At 39.6% G+C, this 18,168-nt stretch overlaps 1 protein-coding gene across 1 annotated transcript; it reads right to left on the bottom strand.

Annotated features, from left to right (window-relative positions):
* Window positions 1-1,788: 1,788 nt before the first annotated feature.
* FBXO9 (F-box protein 9) lies at window positions 1,789-18,160 on the bottom strand. Its single transcript, XM_040553946.1, has 13 exons — window positions 17,731-18,160; window positions 13,931-14,008; window positions 12,809-12,967; window positions 12,106-12,163; window positions 10,094-10,193; window positions 9,441-9,571; window positions 8,253-8,367; window positions 7,464-7,582; window positions 7,037-7,127; window positions 6,000-6,095; window positions 5,151-5,244; window positions 4,491-4,645; window positions 1,789-3,191 (listed from the first exon to the last, which is right to left on the bottom strand). The coding sequence occupies exons 1-13, from the start codon at window positions 17,731-17,733 to the stop codon at window positions 3,083-3,085; spliced, it is 1,308 nt and encodes a 435-aa protein (XP_040409880.1). The 5' UTR covers window positions 17,734-18,160; the 3' UTR covers window positions 1,789-3,082.
* Window positions 18,161-18,168: the final 8 nt, after the last annotated feature.

The raw sequence follows: 18,168 nt of genomic DNA, 5'->3' as shown, positions 1-18,168 counted from the left end.
CTCCTTCTCCCCACCTCTACAGACCAGCATTTACACACAAAGGTGTAATTGGCTTTGATTAGACCAAGCCAAATTAGCATGGCATTTGGTCATCTGAGCACCTTCCCCCCACAAAATTTGCTTAGCATTTAGACTGTTTAACTGTACAGTGGGGGTGTGACCAGAGTGTTCTGGCAGTGCCATAATCTGTTTTACTCCCTCGTCTCTGCTAAAGAAAGCAAAAACGCATTGTGTGTTTAACTGTAGGCTCACTCCAGTGTACTGCAGAAATTGCACAGACTGAAACAGCTGGCTAAGACTCCGCTTTTGCTAGCATGAATTGAAGGCTCCAGAACATTATTCTGTAGAGTTTCTTTATTGGGACAAGGAAATATTTCCATCAGTAAAATGTTGGGCCGCAAAGACCTCTTCAACAGCACAAAAGGCCGCTTGCTGTTTTCAAGCCAATGCAAAAAAACAAACAAACAACAACAACAACAAAAAAAAACAGATCAACAGCTCTGAAAATTATGCTTTTGTTCCCTTTTGTAGCCCTCCTTCCATTTGTAAGTGGACTTGTCTCACCCCCCAAAAAATCTAGGGAAAAAAGACTGCACAAGTGTGCATCCCTGATTCTTTCATTACAGTTACTAATATAATTAGCCAAGGACAATTTGCCAGCAGTAAACTAGTTACACCAACTAGTGTCTTTATATGGTAATTAAAAGGACAATAAAACTAAATTGTAAGAACACAAAGCCTCTGGCTATTAAAGCCTTGGACTATGAAAAATTCCTACATAGAACAAAGGAAGAACAACCGCTCGCCCTTCTTTGCCGAAAGAAGTACTATTTTAATAGTCGCACGTGACCAGACAGTAATAGTGTTTGCCAATGATAAACCATTTCAAAAGACAAACTGCTCGACTCTCTCTTATTGCTAAACGTAGACGAACAGGCATATTAGTCATAGCTCCGTCTCACAGGAGGCTTGCATAACCTTCCTGGTGAAGGAGTATTTCATATAACCTTAAAATAATAATTGCCTAAGACTTCCGCTGAACCAAGATCTCAATTTGTAAAAGATCTCAATTTGTAACAAGACACTAGCTAGTTTTTCCTTTGTGCCCAGAGTATATTTCAAACATATGACAAAGGTAGGAAAAAAAAAGCTCAGAAGCAGCAGAAATCTTCATATGAAAAGGCCTTTGAATTGAAAGGGAGTTCTAATACATGGAATTTAGTTACTGAACAAAGCTAATAATCAGAACCATCTTCTGATTCTTGTCACAAAAGCTTTATACATTACTCAGAAGACAGAATCAGATCTTTACCATCATCAGTAGAAGGGTAGGTAACTAACATCTTTCCTCATTTACAAATTTGGCAATATTTCATTACTTATCTTCAAAGCATGAAGCTGATATTCTAAGCAATTGTCTTTCCCTTCAACAATTACAAGAGTACAATACACTCATTAAATGTTCTGTTGTATCAAGTAAGAGTGCAAGTGCAGCCCTGGAGCCTAAGGGCATCGGCCAAAGGGTTGTAGGCAAAGTCTCATTAGTTAGCTACAAAAGACTAGCTACAGAACGCAAGAAGTTTTAGATACACATCCTTATCCAGAACTCACGTACCTGAAAGCTCCTCTGCTTTTCTGATAACCTTTAAGTGGCATAATAAGAAGTTATTAAGAGATTAATTCTGTCAGTCTTGCCTAACACGCGGTTCATCCACGGTAACTCCTAAGTAATCATCTTTTATTGTATGAAAATAATGTTTTCTTGGCAAAATAAGAAATTGCAAGGGATTGTGTGTTCAAAATCATGATTTATTGATGTATTTTTAATCGTGTAGCTTCTTGCAAAGATACACTTTATAAATTATGGAACAAGAATAGTTCTTTCCGCAGCTCTTTCAGACTTCAGTCCTCAACTCCACGTCACTATTTCGAAATGAGATGTTCAAAGGCTAATTATGCAAAATGGCTTTAAAAAACTACACTAAAAAGCTTCAGTTCTTTCAGAACCCAAGATACATATGATAAGCTGTATTACAGTGTCTGCACTACACCCCCAAGCAATATATGCAGGAGAAGCAGCATACAGTACCTGCACCAATCTCAAGGTACACTTCATGATTAGCAGTACACAGCACCTGAACATCTACAGCAGCCTCAAAATTTATCTTAGTACAACAAATGCTCAAAGGATTTACAGCATCTGTAGCAAGGTTAGATGAAGGGTTATAGCACATTACAAACACGTTTAAGTGAGGCCTGCTTACTCGTGCAATCAGACCTTGCCAACGCATAAGCAGTACACAGACAAGCATTTCACCATTGCACTGTGACACTTCCCAAGCAGAGCCATGTACCCTGCCAACTCAGCCTACAGTACAAGAGGACAGCTCGCTGCCCACATCCTTCTCCCTTTTACGTCCATCCTGTTGAGAAGGCAGGCTCCACTGAACTTGTGTAAAGCTCAAGTTACAGTTATGACCAGCTGGAATCACTGCATTGGCGGGGAGGTACCTCTGCATTTAAACGTTACACTTCGTGACTGCTTGCCCTGGATTGTTTTTTCCTTAAGGTTGATGTTGACATAATGCCAGATCTTGAAGGCAAACAAAATAAATTTAATTTAAAGAAAACATTTATTTGAAGTTCTTTTAAGTCACACAGCTTAACAAATATAAGACAGCTTTCTCCCCTTCACATTTCAAACCTTCACCAGAGACCACAAACACTGTCCCGTGGACAATGAGATTTTCCTATAACAATTCCTTTTGGACAAACCAGTGTCCAGGCAGATGAAGACTCACATTTTAAGCAGACTGATTTATAAAATCTGTTTAAAAAAAATAAAAACTTTGTTATCAAATTCTTGTCACAACGTAAAGGTGTTTTATACTCATAAGCTTGATCTCAAAAAAAATCCCCAGCCATAATCAAATGGAACGTACTGCCTTCAGAAAAAAGAAACAGAAAAAACCACCAACCCCAGAATTTTAAAATGCTCCAAATATATACACATTTATAACTTAAGTGCTCATTAGCTACAACCTTTTATTCATGCAAGAGTTGTGAGAGGAAAAGGTGTTTCTTAGAGCGGCTTTTCTGAAAATGCAGTAAAACTCTTCACTCGTGCAAAGAACAGAGGGGTGTACATCTTGTCAATGTCAAAAGTAGTAACTGCTGTCTCACCAGTCGATCTGCAAAGAGCATTATAAAAGTTAAATCAGACAAAAGTTGTTGTTTAACTCCCTCAATTATGCAGTCAAGTTCCACAGTACAGCATGTGCAAACTACAGCTGGAATGTACGTAACTTTCACACCGCCTCGTTCTGAAACCATGTGAACATAGCCTAGGTCACACCATAGAGAATACACTTCTGCTTTAATAACAAAGAAATCACTTCCCCTTCTGCTTTTATTTCTAGCTCCAAAACTTGAAAAAGAGCAGGGTATCACTTAAGCCATCATATTAGTCTTTAAAAAAAATCCCCTTTCATTTGTTTCAACTAGAAACGTGAATTCAGAACATAAAGTGACAGCCAGAACTTGTCTGTAAGTTTACAATACAAAAAAAGAGAAAAAAGGAAATCCATGTATTTCTGAATATTAGTAAAACAAAAAAAAAGTGCATGTCCTCCATCTGTGTCTTATATTCATCTTTATTCTAGTTTCAAAAGGACACCAGGATACTGACAGATAAAGCAGAACCCTACTGGAACAGGAATTTCAAGCTGAAAAGAATGTCTCCAATACTGCCACTTCTTGAGAAATGAGGTATGCAAATACTTGTTCTTATAAAAGCTGTTTTTCTGTTTATGTAAGTTACCTATACTCCCAACCGCTAGGAGTTTACTTCTTAGATTTTGTCCCCATAAAAGCACCGAATACAGAGATTAAGAAGACTGGAAGACAAGACCACCTAGATCCACCCTAAATGCCAATGCCAAACATCTGGACAGCCAACCTGCCCATAGTTTAGAGTGGAAGGTGCAGGAACAGGGGTTAAAGCTCCTGCTGGGTTAGCGATGAGGACAGCTGGCCACACACCCGTACAGCATGGCTGGATTCTGTGGTCTGCAAGCACCACAGCGCCCACACAGTGGGTGCAGTGACTCTCACATAATGGTATTTATAGCTTGCACGGTTACAGAGGAACAGAAATAGACCTTAATGAATATAGGCTTTCCACACACTTTTACTGGCATCACACTGGAGTCACCTGAACACTGTGCATAAATCCTTTAAATGGCTACAATGCTGCAACTCAACTACTCAGTGTGCTTCCCATACCGTTAGAAAAAGTTATTCGGATCTTGGGATTTCTTAAAGTTCACTACAATACATCAAATCAGGACCAGTTACTGTTCCCAGGACACTTTGTTAGAGCCTCAGTCTCAGAGCCTCCACATTTTCTGAACTTAGCACCGGACAAATTCATGCCGCATGTATTCTTACAATTAAGTATCCTTCTTTGATCTCACTCTTCATTTACTTACTTGTAAGTTATGTGACAAGAATGATGTATCCAAACCAGTTTGTTGAACCTCTGGCGCCCACTGGAGCACAACTGCAGTCCTACATGGAAGCTGTGATCTGTTTCTTGTACAGGAACACGACGGAAATACCTGTATTTGTGGTAGTCAATTGGTTTCTGTGGAAAGAAAAAAAAGTTTTGAATTCAGATGTTGACTATAGAAGTTTTCACAGGAAAACAGGAACAGAGGACACCACCCAAACTACATAAACTCACTGTAAAGTAAGGTAACACTTCTAACTCATTTATTTTCATTTAATGCTATGGAACATCTACACACATAGTCAAAAAATGATCTCAGAAAATGACCTCTTCCACCCTTCCCTCCTGTTTGTTACAAACTACCTAACAGCACCACACATAGCAATTAAGCCTGAAGAGGAGAACCACTGCCCAATTGTGAACCAAATATTTATCTGTCTTAACAAAGATTATTACAGATTTGAGGAAAAAAGACAATTCATCACATTTATGTATTTACGTTAAACATTTTTAAACATTAATTTTTCAATCCTCTGGTGTAATACAAATCTTCAGGTGCCTTAAAATATTCAGTCTGAGAAAAACCTTATTATAAAGCCCTCTCCTTAAATTACTTTTCTCTATTCTGTGTTCTACTTACCTCTTCCTTCTTCTTCATTATTACAGCAAATACTTTGGTTTGATTGTCCGTTTCCTGGGAAAGACGGTAATGACCAAGTAAGATTGCATCCGTTCTGGAAGGTTAAGAGGAAGACAGTGTCAAGGGCAAAGAAGTTTGCTGTCCCAAAAGAGTCTTCTACAAATATCAGTACTGAAAAGAAGACTATGTATCATAATCCAGGAGACCTATTTTTATTTGCATTTGGTAAATACCAGGCTCATTCATAGTGCGAAATTAGGAAATCATTTTGGAAGGCTGCTTTTAAATTTTCCCAGATAGAACTGATTAACTTATTATCTTTACTGTCCTATCTAGCCTACTGCTAAGTATTTTCAGGTTTCTGATTAACAGCTCAAGCCTGTTCTGAAGTCCCAAATGATTTTCTGTATTTTTACTAAGACCATACAAACATCAAAAAGAAATCAAGCAATAATGTACGCAAGTCCCACCAAAAACTTCACTGTCCTTCACAAACACAGTCAAGGAAATGTGAGAAAGCAGTCAATTACAAAATGGTATCTTTAAAAGTATACTAAAGCCACCAATCTAACAACGTGTATTCTTCCATTTACTTCCTTTAAAAGTTCAAAAACATGTATCCTGCAGAGGAAATCTACTTATAATACCAGGACCTTAAAGTGAAAGGTATCTTGGCATAAAGACCAAAACTCTTTGTAGTTCCCAGTAGTTTTCCTACAACAAAAATAACATTACATTTTCACTCTTGTTTTGCTAAGCCCGGATATAGAATTGGACACAAAAGTACGTAGAAATTGCCACATGGAAGCAATAGGGAAACTGTACAGCTAAATATTTTCTTTCATTAACCTTGTATTTTTAGTCCGTAAGCGAGGAACGATAGATTGAGGATCTTCAGGAGTTGTTAGCATCATAACTTGACCATCTGGAAAGAATCTCAAATATCTGCAAAAATATAATTACACAATATAAATCTAGATTTATTTATTTATTTTAAAAATCACTGGATGTTTCACAGAAGGAGATAGCAGAAAAAGAGATCAAAACACAAAAGACAGTTTTGAAGATTAAAAGACCAAGTTATGAGGAGTTATGCAAAAGGAGAGCAGTTGGGGAGCTTTGCCAGCTCTCACTAAAGCAAGCAGGCTATTCTGGAGTCAAAACTGACCTCAAGTAAGTTTTCTCCATTTCCAGCACCCGTTGAAAGAAACGCAATAAAATCTTAATTACAGTGTTAGTACGGAATGGACAATGTCATATGGTCTTTTTCAGGTTCTGGGATCTGATTAATTTTTACACTACTCAGATACCATCTTGATGTTTGAGAGACTCTATAAATAGCCATGAGATTCAACAATTTCTATTAAGTTTCCAGCCTCAGAAAAGACAGCGGAGTGGAACAAACTTAGTGAACAGCAGAATGAAGGACAAAAGAAAAATAGCCAGAAGAAACCAATGGGAAGGTATTTACAGCAAGTTGAGAAAGCTCAGCCTCTTGATTACTTAAAACTGGTTACAAATGAGTTAAAATAAACAGCTCTCATATAGTCACTTGTTTTCCCTTTGCTAAAAGCAATTATTATATCAGAAATGTAAAACAGAAGTGATTTGGGGAATGAGATCTGTGTATTAATGTTATTACTGTTGAACTTCTATCCACATGAAACAGTATAACAGAACATGAAATGTGTTTCTAAGTCCGCCTCTAATTATTGTAACAAGCACTATTTCTTAAGACCTATTCTCAAAAAAATATATATAGCCTTGCACACAGTAGTAGCTCCACTGGGTTTTACAGAGTGATTAATGTTTGAGATATCAAGGGCTGGATCTAAAGAACTTAAGAGAGAGAAACATTTCACTCACTCATTGTACTACAGTTCTACCTGTAATATTCCACTTGGTGCCATGCTCTATAGAAACCATCAAGAGATTGTTCTCCTTGGCGTATGTACGTTGTCTTGCTGATATACACACCTACAGGAACGAAGGAAACAAGCATATGAACAAAAACGAAGTGCATACAATACTTAAGATTAAAAATGGTAACCCAAAACTTTTGAGTTTTTGTTACTTAAATACATGGAAGTTTTTGTTTGTCCCGTACACCCTCCCCTTGTTTTTACAGGTATTCTACAGATTCAAAAGCCCACAGAATCACAGAATGGTTGAGGTTGGAAGGGCGAGAGCTGGTTACCCAGTCCCAATAAATTCATATCAGGTCTAACAAAGTCATAAACATAAAACCCATCCGATTGCTCCTGTCATGGTTACATGCAGTAACTCAAATCTGTTGCCCAAAGTACACCTCACCATCAAATCGAACGCGAGGCCTTTCCAAAAACATTTCCCTCCAAGAGGAATACGGAACAAGCTTATTGCAACTCCTGCCCCATACTTTCAAACAGACTTGGTGCCAGATTTCAGGATCTCTGGTAAAAATAAGAAAAAAGTAAAACTTTTAACTCAAAACTTTCCTGCAAACTTCATTTTTTATGTATCAGAGCAACAAATGCCTTCATTTGGTTTGAATGCAACTGAAAGAAACTTTCTTGAGCTACTGTGGCTCATAGAGTAGCGTAATTTAAAATAATTAATTTCCTTAATCCTGGAGCATTTGAAAGCCATTTCCTTCTCCCCAAGAAATCCAAGAACAAAATGTAATTTTCAGCCAAGTACAGAAGAGCATTTCACCAGTCTGGCACTCCTCTGTGTGGCCATGAGGATAACGACACAACAAACGTTTTGGAGACCTTGCAAACAAGGCAGAAGTACTTTCAGTTACTTTTATTACAGTGAAGTCATCTAACGTACCGATCAGTGGCATACTCAAAAGCTGATTAGCACTGTGAGGAGCGTAACATGGGACTTGCCATGGGAAGAAAATGCAGGACATGGTCCTACACGTAAGATTTAGTGGCCTGCATGAAAATAAACCAATGAAAGAAAACAAAAAACCTGACCCCTTCAATACTGACAATTTTGTTCTATGAATTTGTTATCCACCTCTACATACTGTTTATACATGCTTGTGCATAAAACAATTTTTTTTCTTCCTTAGAGCAGATAAAAGCTTTACTCTAGGTAAATTGTCTACAATACCTGGCACAAATGTAAAATCCTCGGCAAACAAGAGATAATTGCTCTAATGATCTTAGGTCCAAGTCACTCGAAACCACCCATCGGAAGATGTACATTAGTACTTCCAAAGGCAACGCTGCAAACAGAAAACAGTTTCTTGTTAGATTGTAACGTGTAAATCAATAGTTTGTCTGTATTTCAGTTACTGACATTCTGACTTTCCACCAAAAAAAAAAAAATATCTATTTTTCAAAATTGCAGGCAGATACCAGGGTAGCTACCAAGAACAAATGGGAAAAAATCAAAAGTTAAGACTCAGTTGCATTATGTTAAAACAACAGGACAAAATGCAGTGTTAGACTACAAATATGAGTACTTGTAAGGTACCAAATTCCACAGGTACATTGCACATACAGTGTCTATAAAGCTGCTTTTTTATTCCATCTCGTCTAATGTATAACATTACCTCAAAGCATACTGCTTTGGCAAGACAAGCTCAGATCACATTCCGTGATGGATAAAACATCCTAAGAACAATGTATCCACTACGAAATTGGTGTCATGTCACTCTGTATTTTGTGGTACAAGTCCAGTGATGTTATGAAAATGTTAACGTTATCACATGTTATAAAATGTTATCACACAGCATTGTTTTAAAACGTCTTCTAATGGAATATAAGATAATGACGGAATCCTCATCAAAGCTCCACAAGATCATATGAGAATTTTCCTAGCATTCTCACTGAATTTCTAATGCCCTAAGAATTTTGGCTTCATTTCCTTCTTATAACTTTCTGCCTCCCTGTGTTTTCTCTGTTTCAGCTGTAAATAGTCTTGTTTACTGATCTTCTGTTATTAGGGATCACATTTCATTTATTTTCAACAAGTGCTGCTTTCTGGAGCCTACAGCTTGACCTGTAACACCACATCCACAAAAGACTCAATGACTTTCCTCAGTATAACTGCTTTGAGATCAAGTGAAAATAGCTGAGGCACAAATCATACATACTACATAAAAAAGGTTGTAGGTTTAAGGCAAAACCATCCACGACATCGTTAGATATAACTATAAAAGTAAATAAAGAGATACTGTGTACTTTTCTCTAAAATTACCTTTAGAATGAAAAAGGTAAATGTTTTAATAAAGTCAGAGTGAAACATCTATAAAAATTCTTCCTCTGAACTCCTGAAGTCCATCTTAACTCATACCTGAGATATGGGTCTGATTAACGTCAAGCTCAGGCTGACAAAGTTTGACGGAAGAGTCCTGAAGAGTTAACTGTTGCTGGAAATCTGACAGGAGATCAGCCATTTTGCCATCCTCTTCGTTATCCTCAACACTAGGAAGAGGGAATGCCAAAACTTTGATATCAGACGTAACAACAGGTGTCCTTATCTTTGCATCAATTTGCTGGATCATATTTAAGTTGCATGCCACAATATGGTCCTTTAACAGGCTCACATTTGCTTGCACAAAGTAACCACAGACTACACAACTCTCCTTAATCTCATAACAAAATACTTTCCTTCTCCTGTACTGGGATACAAAGTTGCTGAACGATCTTCCAGTCACTTTTTAGTATCACTTAATTCCACTCTAGACAAGCTTAATAGAATGAGCTGAGAATAAAGAGCCCAGCCTGCAACTAGCAGACCTATCAATGGGTTTTAAAACATATAGAGAGGACAACTATGTTTGGGCCTGTCGTGACTAAAACCATAGTAAGATGTTACACTGAACAAACCTGCCTTTATTTTGATGACTACGATGGAAAGCCCCAGTACCTACAGGACACACTGTAAATCATTTTACTCAGGTTTCAATACTCCTATGCACTTCATGAGTAAATTTTCATACTTACCACCTCTTTCCAACTCCATCACCATCTGGGGACCGTGTGTAGGTGATCCTAAACTCTATGTCAGGTACAAGCTGCATGGCTAGACGATAAAACTTGATGGCTGAAAACAAAAGGTCTAATATTTAAATGTGTCTGATGCCTATATTAGCTTACCAAAGCAAAGACTTGTTTCGGAGAGATGACTTCAAGCAGAAGTACTGAAAACTGAAAAATGTGAAAAATGTCTTTGCATAGTAAATCCTGTTTAATCTAAACTGATTAGGCGTAAATTCAATACAGAAGAAAAGCAAATCAAACACTGACAAAACTAAAAACTTCATATCCTCCTTCATAATAAAGATTTCTCATGTTTCAGCTTTTACAGATTTGCCTTAACCACAAAAAAAAAAAAAAAAAATCAGTTGTGGAGTTGTTGTGGAGTACAAAATTTTACAGTAAATGCTATTTTATGCTAAAGTCATGATTTTGTTTGTTGCATAGGACTGAAAGTTCTTCCAGCAAGCCACAGAATTTTTAAGCATTGCTGCCATAAATAACCAAAAGGAACATGAAACTGAATTTGAAAGAAGATGTAGGTATACCTTAAATTCCCAATATAGTACAGACAAATATTCAGACATACATAACATTATATATGTGAAGTATCAAAAAATATTGTTGTATGTTTAAAAAACATCGACAACAGACCCAAAACAAGTAAATTTTACCATGGTACCATGGAAGCTACACAAGGTACAGGAGCAAGCCACTCAAAACACTGAGGATGAGGAACCTGACTGGTTTGAAAGAAGCCTTTTCAGAAAGCAAACAAAAGACTATGGGATGTGAGAGAGAACTGACAGCTGGGGCTTCATCCAGCACTCAGAGAAAGTACTTCTGCCTTTAACACTCCAAAGATGCTACAAACACTGAGTAGAGAAAGAGGCAAAGGAAAAAAACCCTGAGTGAAAGAACTGTTACTTAAGCTGCAGCATGGCTTTCTTCTGAGTTAACTCTGTGGATCCTTCTGAAGGCAATGGATTCATTGTAGATGCATACATGATCTTAACACCAGTATTAAAAAAGACTGAATGTATTTATATGCCTCTTTATAATCCCACATGATTATTCCCATGTGATGATACTAAGACCGGATAGCCATTCTCCCTCAGCTTGGACCTTTAAAAAGACAAACCAAACCACCAGTGAGTTTGAAGCTCAGAACTTGATACACTAATGAGTCTGAGAAGCCTGAGTTTGGGACAAGTAAGTGTTCATGTTCCCTTGAGTACTTGTCAGTGCTGCTGACTGACAGCTAGTATCCTGTGGCTGGTGAGGATAGGGAACAGCAGCAGCCTCAGCTGAACAGATCAGTCTCAACTTTAGCATTTAGTCTCCGAGCTAGGCCTGTACTGTACTTGAGCACGAAGAAGCTGTTTCACATAACTGCCTCACAAACGTCAGGTATCAGCAGATATCAGAAGCAGGCTTAAAATGTCACTTGGATTCTGGCAAACTGGGCCAGGTCAGCAGATAAAAGTGTGATCTGAAAACAGATGTCCCACCACACGCTCAGTGATTTATCTGTCTGGTGTAGGACCTTGTTACTGAGGTCTCATATGGATGTATGTGTAGGAACAGTCCTCCCAAACAACTGCTACACATATCGAGGCCCTGCTTCTCATGACATGGCTGAGCATCACTTGCTGGTGGGAAGTGGAGAATAACTGTTTTCTCCTTTTGATTCTGTGTGGGCTACGCCTTTTTTTTTCCTTTAAACTGGTGCGAATATTTTTAGATTTCAAAATACTCTCACGTTTTGTCCACAATCTAGAAATTCTTTCCTTGATTCTTTCAACCGTAGATCTGTGATATAATGGTTCCTTTTACAGCAAGGTTGTTTGCTTATCCAAATAATTCTCAAATTACTGTTAGCCTTCAGTTTAAGTTCACTGTCATCATGCACTCTTATTCCTAAATTAGTGGGTTAAATTATTCTGCAGCAAAGACGCTCACTGCAGACTTCCTATTACCTTCATAAAGGGCCCCATTTTGTTCTTCTTCTACTGCCTTCAGGAAAAGTTCTTTTGCCTGCAGAATAAATTACACAGAACACTTAAGTTGGTTGTAAATACAAGAGCAATGCCATTTGATTTTAAATTATTTTTCATCTTATCTACTATACTCTACAAAGGAGTATAAAATACCTCTACACACAAAATGATAGAACATGTTCATAAGCTACAAGCCAGAACTGAAATTCCCAAACAACAACTTCTCCAAGTTCTTTAAAAAAAAAGATTTAAACAAGTTAAAAAAAAAAAAGAAGAAAAAATGTCCCACCAGCCTGGACCTGGATCACAGCATGGTGCTGGAGGTATAAGAACCGTAGAAAGTTAACACAACTATTCTAACTGGATCACAGTACTTCCATCGTGACTCACTTTTCGCAGGGTTATATAAAGTAATTCTTTTCAGTACTTTGGCTCCTTTAGAACAGCAGTTGGACTTGCAGCTATGACAATGCTTTGCAAAGCTTTGTAGCTTTACAAAAACAGATAGCTATCCATTCCAAAAGGAGCTGGCGAGATGGAAAAGAACCAAAAAATAGTCTAAGCCTCATCTTAGGAAATAAAAGACACTGATTATTGAAGTAGTATTGAAATATTTAGAAGAAAATGCAATGCTACACTGGGACAGAAAATAACAACAGAACCACACATTCATTTTTTGTACCTTTTCCTCTTTTGCTATCTCCTGTTTCCCCCTGGTATCTGCAGACTTTAGTCCAGGTCCTCTTGGTGATGCTCTGCATGGCGGAGTTTCCAACCCACTAGAACTCACACCTGGGGCAAGCTCAAACATCCACTGAGCTCTGAACATCTGGAGCTCTGCCTAAAACATCCGATTAATTCCGACTTAGTATCACGTATTCAGACAGTACGCCTTCTAAGCAAAGATCATACAGTACTAACGCACAAAAGAATTCCAAATTATGCATTACACTTCCAAGTCTTAAAAGGTTGTTAACATGGACAGTTAGCAATAGTTTTATAGAACATTTTTTAAAAGTGCACGTGTATTTGTTCAATGTCATTCAATAACACAATTGCCTTTATCTGGACTGTCTACCTCAGAAGAAAAACTGGGATGTTCCAAGAAGTGGCTGTTAGTATGGTTATGACCTAAGACTCCATAGAAAAATATGCTTTTGAGAGATATCATGTGTTCTTATTCATGCAGAACTATCTTAAGCACAAATTAATTCTTGAAATGAAAATGTAGAAAAGCTCATTTTTGTATGTACGCATACTAAGCTTTATGACAATCAAGGCTGTCATTTAGATAAAATACAACTGAGGCCTTACATTCCTTTCTCTTTTAAGAAAGAAAGCATTACGCTTTGTGAAACAAGACAAATTATTCTTGCCATGCATTTTTTCAACATCTTTGAAGTTACACTTTCAGTGTTTCTAGCAGTTGTCAAGACTGCTAGGGAGCACCAACACAGAAAACAAGCAAATGTAAGAAAACATGTTTTTCTATCAGACTGCTTTTATCAACTTTCTGCTCCAGAAGAAAGTGTCACATTACGCCCGAGTTTAATCAATACAGAAATTGCTGTCTGATTTCCACAGTTCTTCAAAGAAATTCCAGATCTGCCACAAACTTCCATCTGTACAGCTACCTGATGGCTGACTTTACTGAAGCACAATGTAAAATTTCACTTTTGGAGGGGCAGAGACATTAAGCACACGTCATATCAACAAATACGTGATAACTAGATGAACATAAACAGCGCAGCTGAAATCACGGCAGTGCTGCGTTCAAAATAAAATGCTAGTATATACAACGTACCTGAAGATTTGCTTCACCAGATCTTTCGTTGTCATCAGTTCTTACCAAATCAGAGTGACAATCTTCTTCAGCTTCTGCCTAGTAGAGAGTAGTCAGATGTGATTACAGAGTGCAAGTCCCTACAGAAATTTTGTAACGCACAACTATCACGGATACACATTAAAAAAAAACCACACACACACCGCTTCTCCCACATCATACGTGCCCGCTCCCACTGGTCAATCTTAATTGACAATAAAAATTAATCTTAAATTAACTGGTATTGTTTGTACTTCCCTATTAACCCAACGAAGATGTTTCTTGCCCATCAGCCCTACCGATCCAACACAGGCTAGTCACGTATCACTTGAAGGCTCACATACACGAGCACGCTGCCATGATACCCAAATAAAAACACTCGGTGTCCACATCAAAAAACAGAACCAAAACTTCCTTAAACCGTGGTGTGATTCATAGAGGAAATCAAAAATAATCACTATCTTCTCATTGTAAAGATAACCAATAGTTTTGATTTAATACTTATGAAAGCATGAAAAGACAAGTTCTTAGAGTAGCAATAGCTACTTTATGAAATTACGGGACAGTAAGGGCAATCTCAAAAAATTACATATGAAAATATGAAATACCCACCCCACTGAAAAAGGAGTTAAGAAGCTAGCATGAGAGCTTGACGGCTGGTTTTACTTACAATACTGCTGTGAGATAAGTTAAACAAATAAGACCTTAAATGAGACAAAGCTTTTACTGAACTTAACAAGGCCCAACATACCAGTTAGACAGCTAGTTTAAGAGCAGAACTTAAAAACACCCCTCCTTAAAAAAAAAAAAAAAGAGGAAAAAAAATAAGCTTTCCCCATCCTGCTTCAGAAAGGGAAATTTCTCATTGCTAAAATGTACTTGGACTGTATAGAATCTGTGCTAAAATAAAACAAACTCTGAGCATCAGTGACAAGCCACCACAATGAAAACAGCAGCAAGATGCCAGTAAAGAAAAAAAAAAACAATAAAGACTGAGACATTTGTTTAAAGTTCTTCCTGCTTCTGAGGCATCCCAGTTTTTATAAGATTCTGTGCTGAAATTCACATCTAGCTCTGCAAGTATGTCACACAAAGTGAGATTAAGAAGGTAAACCTGGCATTAAGATTACCAGCACTACTTATAGAAGCTTTGCGTCCCCCTCCATCCCCCTGCAGATAGCCCTCGAAGACTTAAAATGACATCCTGTAAACTTACTAGTGAGAGTCTTTGGAGTTCTCGTAATTAAATCCCTATCTCCTGCACAGTATCAGTGCAGCTGTCAAAGCATTTCTGCATTCAGAAAGTTTACAGAATTTATATAGCACCTGGACGCTGATGATCAAGCAGAACACTGGCAAACCTGATGGGCAAAAGTTTAACCTCTTTGTCTTGGTGACAAGCACATCCCTGGAGTCCAGCTCGTAGCACTTGTCCCTGGTTCCCTAAACTACCACAGACTTACTGGACTGGCTTGTCATCTGTAGATGTGCTTTCACTGATACATTGGTTGATTGATCTTTTACAATTCAATATGCAAACAGCATTGGTTGGTTAAAAAGGCGTTGTGTCTGCTTCTACACTGATTCTTAAGGTTGCGTATTTTAAATTTCTCAGCGGAGGAAGTAGGTAAGCCAGAATGTACCAAAGCCTTAAATCTGAGCAAGGAGTAAATAACTTAGAAACATCATGGTTTTTGACTCCAGAATTTGGTTGCAGGCTGTTAACGTTGTACAAGTTGCAGCAGACCTATCAGCAGAGTACTTCAGCACACAGGGACTACACCTACGCCAGGCAGAGACAGGCAGCAACAAGCTAGCTCTGCCACGGATGTCTTGTATCTGCGTTATTACGGCACGGTGCTGGCACAAACAAGGCCTATCTCTGCCTGCACAGAGTGCAGAGCCACAAGGCTTCTGGCTTGCAGCTGAATTTTGCCCAGGCAGCTCTCAGTCTGGGCAGAAGAAGCCTGGTTTTATCTGCAAAATGCAGAGACTTGGAAAGTTATTTCTAACTAAATCAACACATTATCTCCCTGCGCATAAAGGCACACCCATTAAAAGCTTTAAACTACAAAGTCTGCAAATAAGCTATTTTAAGCCAATAAGAGTTAGAATTATTTGCGTTTTAAAGTTGGCTGAAGTCTACCTTGTTGGTTCCTTCCAACTCGGGGTACTCTATGATTCCACCTACTGTTCAAAAACTTGGTTTCAGTAACTTTTCGTGAGTCTTGATTTTCTTCCCCTTGCCTTTGTTTCAACTGCCCTACCTGCTCTTCATTTCTGAGTCAAAAATCAGCCATGGTTCTGGACCAACTGCTTCCAAAATATGGTTCAATGCTCTTTAAAACTTCAATGTGCTCTCAATCTCAATCCAAAATAAAAAATAAAAATAAAAATATACCATACTATGGAGACCTACTCCAAAGCCCAACAACAAAAAAAAAAAGCATTACTGAATTCTTTACAACCAAAATTTGGCTTTCGTCTTTACTTCTATGCCGAGTTCACGTCTGCTCTGCAGTCTCTCATATGACAGGTTTGTCTTCTGTCAGCAGTGACAGCATAAGCTACCATCCCTCCAAATTTATCAGTAATGCAATTCTTTCACGTTACTACTGCACAGCTAACTGGACTGGAAAACTGTTCTCTGTTAACAACCCTTCTGCTCTTTATTTGATCTCCGAAATCCCCATGGTTTTGCTAGTACAAACACATAAACACACGGGTAAAGCAGGCATCACCACTGGCAGGCAGCTCATGAGATCGCACCCAGGGCAGGTTTTGACTTGTAAAAACTGGCTCCTTCCCTGCATTCTGGTAATACTTAAGCTGTAATTATAGCTTCTCAAGTTCACAGAATCAGGTACTGTTACTACTTAGTAGCTTAAAGAAATCAAGCCCGTTCATCTTTATGCTATTGGCCTTCCTTGTGCTACAAGTCAGGCGTCCTACGTAACAGCGACTCTATCCTGCTTAAAAAGTGAGCCATCCTCAGTGCAGGCTGATCAGCTCAAATGATTTTTGCCGTGAGAAAAGTGGCAGCAAACTAAGCATCCAAAAGGTCAACAGGGAGACAGCAAACATCAGAGCCAGCCTGTGACCTGCAAAAAGAAGTCTGCTGAGTCAATTTGATTCTGATTTGTTTGCAAAGCTTTAGAAAATATTTGCCAAATGCAAAAACTAGCTTACGTGTGTGGCTTAGCTTTAACTATTTTGCAATCAACAATTGCGTGCTGCTCTCCTCCGAGCACAACAGCCACTTCCTAGAGGGCTCGGCACTGCAGTTGAGCATTTCAGATCTTTGCTTCAGCAAAATAAAGGTAAGAAACAGTTCGAAGCCCAAGAGGGCTACGTGCCAATCGTCGGGAATTGGAGAATAAGCAGGGATGACACTGCAAAACTGTGACCGATGGCCAACGCTCTTCTTGAATTGTAGGGAAATGAGGAGTAGCTCATGGTTTTGTCTATGTGGTTGGAGTGATATTATGTCCAAAAATTGGCGTTTTAAGTCATAGTGGTGAGTTTTGAGGGCTCTTGAAGGATATAACAGGCTTCGGTTTGAATGGCCGTGCTCTCAGGGCGGACAGCTGGATTGACCCGGCGGTGCTGTCGGGAAAGCAGCCCTGACCCAGCCTCCTGACACCTCAGACCCCAAACCCTTAACGAGCGGGGTGCCTGCCCCCAGATCACCTCAGAGGCGTCGCGTTAAGGGGTGCAGCCCCCGCTCCCGGCAGCAGCCGCCCCCCATCCCGGCCCCGCCGCCCTCCGCCGCCCCCTCTCACCATGCTGCCGGCCCTCGGGCGGCTCCGTCCCGTGCCGGGGGTCCGTGCCCCCCTTCCCTCGTCCCGCCTGGTCCCCGCGGGGGGCACTTAGCAGAGTTCTCGGTCGGAGAAGCGCACCACGCAGCGGGAGTCGCGGCGGGCCCTGCGGACGGCAGCCATCTTGCCCGGCGGTGAGGGGCCGGCGGAGCGGGAGCGGCGCGGACACGCCGCCACACCGACCCGCCGCGCCAGAGCGCCGCCCGCCGCGCGGGCCGCTCTGAGGAGAGAGCGCCGCCGCCGCGGCGGGGACTACGAATCCCAGCGCGCACCGCGGCCCCGCCGCCCTTCTCCTGCATGAAGGGCCGCGGCGCGGTGCCTGCTGGGAAATGAAGTCCAGCAGGGATCCCGGCTCCGACCAGCGCAGAGGCTGCCGGGAAGTGTAGTCCGGCGGCAGCGCTT

The sequence above is a fragment of the Cygnus olor genome, chromosome 3, assembly GCF_009769625.2.
Source record: "Cygnus olor isolate bCygOlo1 chromosome 3, bCygOlo1.pri.v2, whole genome shotgun sequence".
NCBI lineage: Eukaryota > Metazoa > Chordata > Aves > Anseriformes > Anatidae > Cygnus > Cygnus olor.
This window is presented reverse-complemented; position numbering and strand designations above follow the sequence as displayed.

Coding starts and splice junctions, on each gene's coding strand:
- FBXO9 (XM_040553946.1), bottom strand. Junction 12,968..13,930: donor CTGGTGAAGCAAATCTTCAG/GTACGTTGTATA, acceptor CGGATGTTTTAG/GCAGAGCTCCAGATGTTCAG. Junction 7,128..7,463: donor GCCTCGCGTTCGATTTGATG/GTGAGGTGTACT, acceptor TCGTTCCTGTAG/GTGTGTATATCAGCAAGACA.